The sequence below is a fragment of the Oncorhynchus kisutch genome, linkage group LG1, assembly GCF_002021735.2.
Source record: "Oncorhynchus kisutch isolate 150728-3 linkage group LG1, Okis_V2, whole genome shotgun sequence".
Classification (NCBI taxonomy): domain Eukaryota; kingdom Metazoa; phylum Chordata; class Actinopteri; order Salmoniformes; family Salmonidae; genus Oncorhynchus; species Oncorhynchus kisutch.
In genome coordinates this window covers 28403238-28412815 of record NC_034174.2, presented here as the reverse complement: position 1 = coordinate 28412815, position 9578 = coordinate 28403238, and the positions used below count along the sequence as shown (strand labels likewise).

The following is a 9578-nucleotide window of genomic DNA, read 5'->3' as shown; positions in this document are numbered from 1 at the left end:
AACGCTGTCTCTGAGTTCAAAATCTAACTCTGCTGATTTGATTACATTTTGTGAGCAACTGCAGTGAGTGCATAGAGGATAACATATGCATATGCCTTATTCAATCCATTGTGGATGATTTTCAAGAATTGGCCAAATGGACAAATGCAGACCGTACAAATAAAGTATGTGTGGACACTAAATTCACAATAACATCCATACCTCATTTGTATTTGGTCATGGGACATCATGGGACATGATAAAGAGTAAAGGAGGGGAGAGAAACTGACATAATCCTACACTTGCATTAGGAGTTTGGCGCAGGCTACTAAAATGTGAATATTGGGGCAAAAGGTTTAATGTTTTTTTTAATAGAGGGGCAAGGTGCACTTCGCGATTAATTCATAGTTTTTCATGGTGATGACGCTCATGGTTTTGGTGCTATAGTATAGTGCCAGCTAAAGATGCTGAAACTATCCAGGTTCATTGCGTTAATGTACAGTAGAATACGGCGTTGCAGTATTCAGCAGGTTATAATGATCTTTAAAAACCTTTTCACTAAAGAAAAACAAAATCCTGCAGAAATAAATCGGTTTAGTGGACAGAATTAGAGGGGAAGGGTTTAGAGCCAGGGTAGGATTAAGGAAAATTGTGTGAAATAAAGAGCGAGTGATCAGGAGTGACTGTGTGCTTGCGTGTGTGCTGGAGGGCGGGAGGATAGAGCGCGCGGGTGAGAGAGAGAATTGACTGAGAAGCATAGATTTTCATCCAACCTATATCATTTTTTCTAATCATCGACTGCACTGCTTAACGTTGATTGTCTAGCAGGAAAATATTTTTCTACGCAGTTGAGGAACCGTTTCAGTTGACGATTATTGGTCCTCTTTGCTGTAATTTAAGTGTTCTTGGAACGAATTGATCATATTTCTATTTATACTTGAACTGCATCATGAACAGTTTGTGGGCACCTCTCGATCTCACACCTTTGGAATGGTGGGGATTACGCAGCCGACAAATGGGGAGCATGTAAACGCAGATGGAGTTTGGGATTTATTGCAAAATAAGGGAAAGATGACTGTCTTCTCTTTGTGTCTCCTCTTGTTCGCAGATCTGCTGGATTTAGCCGTTGGTAAGTCATCATTTATGCATAAACACAGTATGTGAGAGTTTAATAAGAAAAAGCCTCTCACATTTTAAGAATTCGTGAGGTCATAATTTCGGAGACGCTGTGGAAGGCAGATGGCTGAGTCCATGTACATTTGAAACAGTTTAAATGTTGGCCGCTCATATTATGAACCATAGCATTCAATATGTATGTACATAGAATTGCCTCAACTTTTCCCCATTCCGATAAAGTGAATGGTTTCCTTGAAGACCCTAGAATGGTATTCCTCCGCAGCTTCAGTTTTGACTGCTGGCATCCTCAGATATGGTATCGTTGGGTACTAGGGTTTGGTAAAGGAGAGCATAGATGGAGGAAGTGTGCATCACACATCATGGTATTTCTTGCAAATGGTCCATAAACTTTACAGTGTGAAATCAAGTAATTATCTTCTTCTTGTTATTTTATTATGATTGTTATCATTACTACTTCAGATCGCTAACAGATTTGCTGCCTGTGAGTTATGGCATTCAACTACCGTTATGTTTCGGGCTCCTCGGCGACTCACATTGAATGCAGCCTTAGCTCAAGTGTTCTCCACAGCCCATGAATACAGCCAGGACCAGACTTCTAATAATAACAAAATATCAGTAGCCTTCTATCTGTGAATGAAGACAATTGATACATTTACTTATCTCCTACATATAATAGTTATAATGGAACTTTAAATGGAACTACTGGAAGTTTCTCATAAGATCAAGGCATTGTGTACTGCTGCATATTTTTATAAACAATGGAAGGCTATTCCATGGGCTCCTGGGGTCTTGCATTAGGCTTACATTTAAGATGTAGATCAATAACGTTTTTTTTGCCAAACTAGCCTATAGCACAGTCACTGTTAGAGTAGATTTCGGTTATTTGTCTGACACTCAAAGATCTGACCAGATTCTACAGCATTGAAGCACACATTTTTCCGTAAAGCTGCAATATGTAAACTGTTGTTCTGATTAAAGAAGCAAGAAAACTGGCCTTCTTTAGACTAGTTGAGTATCTCGAGCATCAGCATTTGTGGGTTTGATTACAGGCTCAAAATGGCCAGAAACAAAGAACTTTCTTCTGAAACTCGTCAGTCTATTCTTGTTCTGAGAAAAGAAGGCTATTCTATGCGAGAAATTGCCAAGAAACTGAAGATCTCGTACAATACTGTGTACTACTTCATTCACAGAACAGCGCAAACTGGCCCTAACCAGAATAGAAAAAGGAGTGGGAGGCCTCAGTGCACAACTGAGCAAGAGGACAAGTACATTAGAGTGTCTAGATTGAGAAACAGACACCTCACAAGTCCTCAACCTGCAGCTTCATTAAATAGTACCTGCAAAACACCAGTCTCAACGTCAACAGTAAAGCGGCTACTCCGGGATGCGAGTTGCAAAGCCAAAAAGCCATATCTCAGACTGGCCAATGAAAATAAAAGATTAAGATGGGCAAAAGAACACAGACACTGGACAACTCTGCCTAGAAGGCCAGAATCCCGGAGTCGCCTCTTCACAGAACACTATTGCCAATCCCTCAACCAGCTTCACCTGGAATTCTTTTCCAGCTTTTTTTGAAGGAGTTCCCACATATGCTGAGCACTTTTTGGCTGCTTTTCCTTCACTCTGTGCTCCAACTCATCCCAAGCCATCTCCATTTGGGTTTGAGGTTGGGTGATTGTGGAGGCCAGGTCATCTGATGCAGCACTCCATCACTCTCCTTAGCCCTTACACAGCCTGGAGGTGTGCTGGGTCATTGTCTTGTTGAAAAACAAATTATAGTCCCGCTAAGCGCTAACCAGATGGGATGCCACTTCGCTATAGAATGCTGTGGTAGCCATGCTGCTTAAGTGTGCCTTGAATACTAAATAAATCACAGAGAGTGTCACCAGCAACGCACCCCCATCAAAACCCCAAAATAAACCAGAATTGGAACCAAAAATAAAACATTTGGACTTATCAGAACAAAGTACTGATTTCCACCGTTCTAATGTCCATTGCTCGTGTTTCTTGGCCCACGTAAGTCTCTTCTTATTGGTATCCTTTAGTAGTGGTTTCTTTGCAGCAGTTCGACAATGAAGGCCCGATTCACGCAGTCTCCTCTGAACAGTTGATGTTGAGATGTGTCTGTTACTTGAACTCTGTGAATAATTTATTTGGGCTGCAATCTGAGGTGCAGTTAATGCCGATGAACTTATACTCTGCAGCAGAGGTAACTTTGGGTCTTCCTTTCCTGTGGCGGTCCTCATGAGAGCCAGTTTCATCATAACGCTTAATGGTTTTTGCGACTGCACTTGTAGAAACTAAGTTCTTGAAATTTTCCGGATTGACTGACATTCTTAAAGTAATGATGGACTGTCGTTTTTCTTTGCATATTTGAGCTGTTCTTGCCATGATATGGTATTTTACCAAATAGGGATATCTTTGCATACCACCCATACCTTGTCACTATACAACTGATTGGCTCAAACACATTAAGAAGAATGAAATTCCACAAATTCACTTTTAACAAGGCACTCCTTTTAATTGCTGTAGACCTACACCTACACCTGCATTGCTTGCTGTTTGGGATTTTAGGCTGGGTTTCTGTACAGCACTTTGAGATATCAGCTGATGTACGAAGGGCTATATAAATACATTTGATTTGATTTGAATTTAAATGCATTCCAGGTGACTACCTCATGAAACTGGTTGAGATAATGCCAAGAGTGTGCAAAACTGCCAACAAGGCAAAGGGTGGCTACTTTGAAGAATCTCAAATATATAATATATTTTGATTTGTTAATCACTTTTTGGTTACTACATGATTCCATGTGTGCTATTTCATGGTTTTGATGTCTTGACTATTATTCTACAATATAGAAAATAGTGCAAATAAAGAAAGTCCCTGGAATGACTAGGTGTGTTCAAACTTTTGACTGGTACTGTATATTTATGATTCTCATTGATAGATCTGGTAGATCTGTTCTTTGTGTGCTATTTCTATGTTTCATTCTTAAATTTCGTTTTTGCTCTTTTACCCTCCGGTTTTGTACACCAGCTTCAAACAGCTGAAAATACAATATTTTGGGTTATGGAAAATATATATTTCACAGCAATTTAGATGGTACAATGATTCTCTACACTATACTTGCTTGTTTTATCACATAAACTGAAATAAGTCTAACTATTCTAATTTTAGCAACCAGGAAATGGCGGAGCAATTTATGCATAGTGCATCTTTAATACCTAGATGCAATCTATAGGCTGCCTTTTGACTGTCCTATTCCATTCATAAAAGGTTTGAAACACATAAGAAATTTGAAATACAGTGATTGAGCAGTCTAATCAATTGGTCACTGAATGCAAAGGATGGAGGCAAAATACTATAAGTCATTAGTTTTCATTTGAAGGAAAGGGAATTGAGGTGAAGTGAAAAAATGTGGGCAGAGTAAATTGATTCTGGTGGGTGGAGTGAGGCGAAAAGGTTAAGGAAAGGGAATGCAAATCATCAATGATGCTGCTGCACCTTTAACCAATTGAGGGAGGGAAAGCTTTGACACTTTCCTATTCAAACAAGCATGACACTGATTTTGAAGTCGCATGCAGGGCTACCTCATCAAGACAACATGAGCCTGGCTCATGTCCTCTACATATACCCCCTATGACCTCCTACCCCATGAAAGACCGTCCCACAGTTGAGCAACTCCCTCAAGGGCTGAGGGTGATACTAATTTTGAAGTTGCAGGCAGGGCAACCTCATCACGATTTCATTAGCCAGACTAATATCTCCTCCAAAATATCAGGGGACAACTCTGTTTCTAGCGAAAGCGTAGTTAGGAATGTCAGGCTACTTGCCACTAGATCCATGCTGCTCTGAAAATGCAGTGCATATGCCTACATTGGCCCACTGCATTCTAAGCAGCATCAACCCTTCACTTCCCACTCCACTCAAGTCAGTGAGCCCTCCATTGACGTTTCACTGACGCTTTCCCAAGGGAGCTCTTATTGTTCGAGGGTGAGAGAACGAGGGGAAGGTGTCATAGTAGTTTAGATTAGAACAGCCCTTTAGTCTCTCTTGTATTATTTTGTGTGTGTGTGTGTGTGTGTGTGTGTCATAACCTGACATTCAAAGAGTAATATTGTTGACAAGGACAGAGTCTGGCCACAATAGTGTAACTATATAAATAAATTATAAAAGTACAGACATTTATATAGTATTTTTCAATGGATCTAAAAGATCTGTACACTGAGAAACACCACATCCAGCACCAATGTATAGCACCTACCTGGGTAATGCATGACAGACATTTTAAGATACTACTCACCTCACATCAGCTATCACAGTGGAGAGATGAGGGAGAGATTTTCCATTATTAGATGGCCATGATTATATGAGGGTCCAGGTTGGAAGTTTTCCCACACATGTACTAAAAACACATTCTGTTTTACCCACATAAAAATGGACATGGTATAGATACACAGCAATAGTTTCTCATTTAGTGCAGCAGGTAGTCCAGCGGTTAAGAGGTTGGGCCAGCAACCTAAAGATTGCTGTTTTGAATCTCTGAGCTGACTAAGTTAAATCTACCGATGTGCCCTTGAGCAAGGCACTTAACCTTAATTACTCTGGATAAGAGTGTCTGCTAAATGAGAAACAAATGTACTAATCTACTCCTTTTGCATTCCAATGCAGCTCTGTCTTCAATGTTTCTTGGCAGCATTGTCCAACTATGGGCATGTGTATTCTCATTTAAACGTTTTGCTCTCTTTTGTTCTCTGTGAGTCACTCTGCCAGAGCAGCTGAATGCCTAGTGGTTGTTTATATGTCTAGCTGGGCACTCTTTGTAAGTACCCCCCCATATGGAGAGATGTTTTTATTCATCTATATGGATGTGCACATTGTGGCAGCACAATGTCGTCTCTTATTGCTGAATCTCAAATACTTGTATTTAATTACTGTCCCTGTCATGTTTTGAGTCTGTGGATAACACACAAGCCTAAGGATATTTTGTATCGATTTATAACTTGCTGTAATGTATTCCATGTCAATTATTCAGGTCATAGAGCAGAGTTTAACTTTCTACAATGAACTACAGTAGCTAGCCATAATCCTATTTCCCCACATTGCCCTCTCCTCCACAGGGTCAGGGTCTAAATGCAAACAGAATAAAAAATAAATGAGAAACCCAATATCAATGCAGAGGACACATTTTGTCAGCATACATTTTACATGAGTGATGCGTTTTTTCATGCTTTATACAATTTCCTCTGAATTGTTTGTAAATACCACTAGATAGATTCATTAGATATTGTTTTGTAATATAACATCCTTATTACATGGATACATGGTCTTGGTAAACCAATATGAAAAGGAAATGAAGTTGAAATCTCAACTCTAAACAGCTGGAAATGGGTTCAAAGGCCAACGTGGGGAGAACAATGTCATGTGTTTTGAAATGATCAGGAAAAAGGATGTGGTCTCATGATGTGTTGCTGGTGTTATCTGATAGGAACATCTCTCCATTACAGGGATAAGGATAGTAATAATCGCTGTTCAGGCACAACAGGGTCAGAGGGCATAGGGATACTGAACATCATGTGTTTTTCCAAGTCCACGACACAAATACTGTGTGGTGGTTAAGCACTGTAGTTGAATTTCTGCTCTGTTATAGGCCAATGTGCTGATTTAGTTTTAATCAACCCACATCTCGTGATTGGATAATGAAATATTTGATATTGTAGTTTTACATACAGCGTTATTTTTTGGTTTGGGCTTTTAGTCTGTTTAGTCCCTTTCTAGATCAGTATAAGTCGTTATCTTGGACGTTTACTTTGATGGCTTGCTTCGCTCCATGGCAGGCTGTCCAACATGCAGTGGATCATAACAGTGGGGGGAGATTTAGTGGGGAGTTAAAAAGTTGTGTGTTGGAGTTGATCTGAGGCTTTCCTGTTCACCCTTCTCGTCTGCTAGTGACAGCTGGGCTTGACTCACAGGAAGTATGAATAGATATTGGCAGGAAAGTGGGCTGTGGTGGCTCCTCCATCAACCAATCACCAGGCTTTATTTCAGCAGTTATATAAAATGATTATGAACAAATCTAAAGCCTACCCTCTGTGTTTTTTAATTAGCATTTTATTTCGCTATTGTGTGGTCAGCGCAGCTACCTTATTCATTTGATATGTGTCTTTTTTACATGCAGGGTCATCAACCATGCATTGTGTTTCCGGAAACATGTTTGAGATTAGAGCGGGCAACTGTTACCAACAATATCCTGAACAATGTTTTAGTAGAGATGTTTTTGTTCCGCCTAGAGTATAGAACAATAATTGCCTGTTGAATTGCCAGTGACTATTGTCCACAGAAAGTTAATTTTGAACTTTTTTAATCTTGCAATTTGGACCTTCTGAAGCCTTGTGACGCCTTAATGTCAAAAGAGGGCTGTACAAATCCACAGGTGTCTGGCTAGACTGCAAACTCTCCTTCCAGACTCATATCAAACATCTCCAATCGAAAATCAAATCAAGAGTCGGCTTTCTATTCCGCAACAAAGCCTCCTTCACTCAAGCCGCCAAGCTTACCCTAGTAAAACTGACTATCCTACCGATCCTCGACTTTGGCGATGTCATCTACAAAATGGCTTCCAACACTCTACTCAGCAAACTGGATGCAGTCTATCACAGTGCCATCCGTTTTGTCACTAAAGCACCTTATACCACCCACCACTGCGACTTGTATGCTCTAGTCGGCTGGCCCTCGCTACATATTCGTCGCCAGACCCACTGGCTCCAGGTCATCTACAAGTCTATGCTAGGTAAAGCTCCGCCTTATCTCAGCTCACTGGTCACGATGGCAACACCCATCCGTAGCACGCGCTCCAGCAGGTGTATCTCACTGATCATCCCTAAAGCCAACACCTCATTTGGCCGCCTTTCGTTCCAGTACTCTGCTGCCTGTGACTGGAACGAATTGCAAAAATCGCTGAAGTTGGAGACTTTTATCTCCCTCACCAACTTCAAACATCAGCTATCTGAGCAGCTAACCGATCGCTGCAGCTGTACATAGTCTATTGGTAAATAGCCCACCCTTTTCACCTACCTCATCCCCATACTGTTTTTATTTATTTACTTTTCTGCTCTTCTGCACACCAATATCTCTACCTGTACATGACCATCTGATCTTTTATCACTCCAGTGTTAATCTGCAAAATTGTAATTATTTGCCTACCTCCTCATGCCTTTTGCACACATTGTATATAGACCCCCCCTTTGTTTTCTACTGTGTTATTGACTTGTTAATTGTTTACTCCATGTGTAACTCTTTGTTGTATGCTCACACTGCTATGCTTTATCTTGGCCAGGTCGCAGTTGCAAATGAGAACTTGTTCTCAACTAGCCTACCTGGTTAAATAAAGGTGAAATAAAATAAAAATAAAATAAAGAACACTGTGACTTACATATTACAACTTTTCTTCAAGATTTTCAACGTTTCCCTCCATGTAAACCTATAGCGTGCAAGTTATTAGGCTATTATAGAACATCAAATTGACCTTACATTGCCTTTGTAGTATTGTGTAGCTCAATATGCTGTCCCCCAGTTTTGTGTTCTGTCAAATGAAGAAGAGAGAATGAAGAGGAGAGAGGAGGTGGGGCTTGAGCCTTCTTCCTAATTAACTGTAATGTGTTGTTTAGATTCCACCAATACACAATGTTCCACACTGCTGCTCAATTATGCTGCTCAGCTGCCGTATAAAAACACTTGTATAAACCGGTGTGTACTCATCTGGTTTACTCATTTTCCTATCATCAAATAGACCCTACAGAGTTTGTCTTACATTGCCACACTCACGAATGTATGCCAGTATTTTTGTTTACTCTCTTCTTCAGATAGTGGTATAGTCTGGGAGGAATGGCCTTATTAGTTTTTAGTTCCTAATCACAGGTTTTTTAAAGATTCATGTCATGATATTGCAATATATGAATCTGTTTTATATTTTATGGCACTATATTGAGCCACATGTTAAGAATAAACTGAGGAAACCACCAAAGCCCAGAGGGTATTTGCATGTGTCAGATCTATTTGCCTTTCAGGTAATGGGTAAACCATGCCTCTAGCATTTTGGGACCAGCTTAAAATGCTCTCTTTGTTAAAAAACAGTATTTGTAAATCCATTAAAGGAGGAGTTAGCTTTTGTTTCACAACCAAATATATATTCTTGATGTAAATGGGATGTAATAGAATGGTCCAGACAAGCGATTCATTTCCTCATCCTCGTTGTGCTGTACATGGGCGAAAAAAAAACAATGTGTCATTTTAAAAATGGAAACGGTCTCAGTATAGTGATGCTGGTCTTTGGATGTTGTACACATGAAATTGTGTCTTTAAAAAAAAAGAAAAACTTATCTGCAACGTTATATTCCATTTTGTGCGACTTGAGCTGCTTCCCCTATCCAGCTGTTCCATTTTCTGGGTAGCCTGCTGCTAC

General features: G+C 40.1%; 1 protein-coding gene across 2 annotated transcripts in view; it reads left to right on the top strand.

Moving 5' to 3' along the window:
• Positions 1-467: 467 nt before the first annotated feature.
• Positions 468-9578, top strand: part of LOC109896606 (immunoglobulin superfamily member 21-like) — a 303882-nt gene continuing 294771 nt past the window's right edge. The window contains exon 1 of one of the 2 annotated variants that reach the window (XM_020490885.2): positions 468-1108. In XM_020490885.2, coding sequence (XP_020346474.1) covers positions 970-1108 — 139 coding nt within the window. In that variant the 5' untranslated portion in view covers positions 468-969. The remainder of the gene's footprint in view (positions 1109-9578) is intronic. The other variant, XM_020490894.2, reaches the window with a different exon arrangement.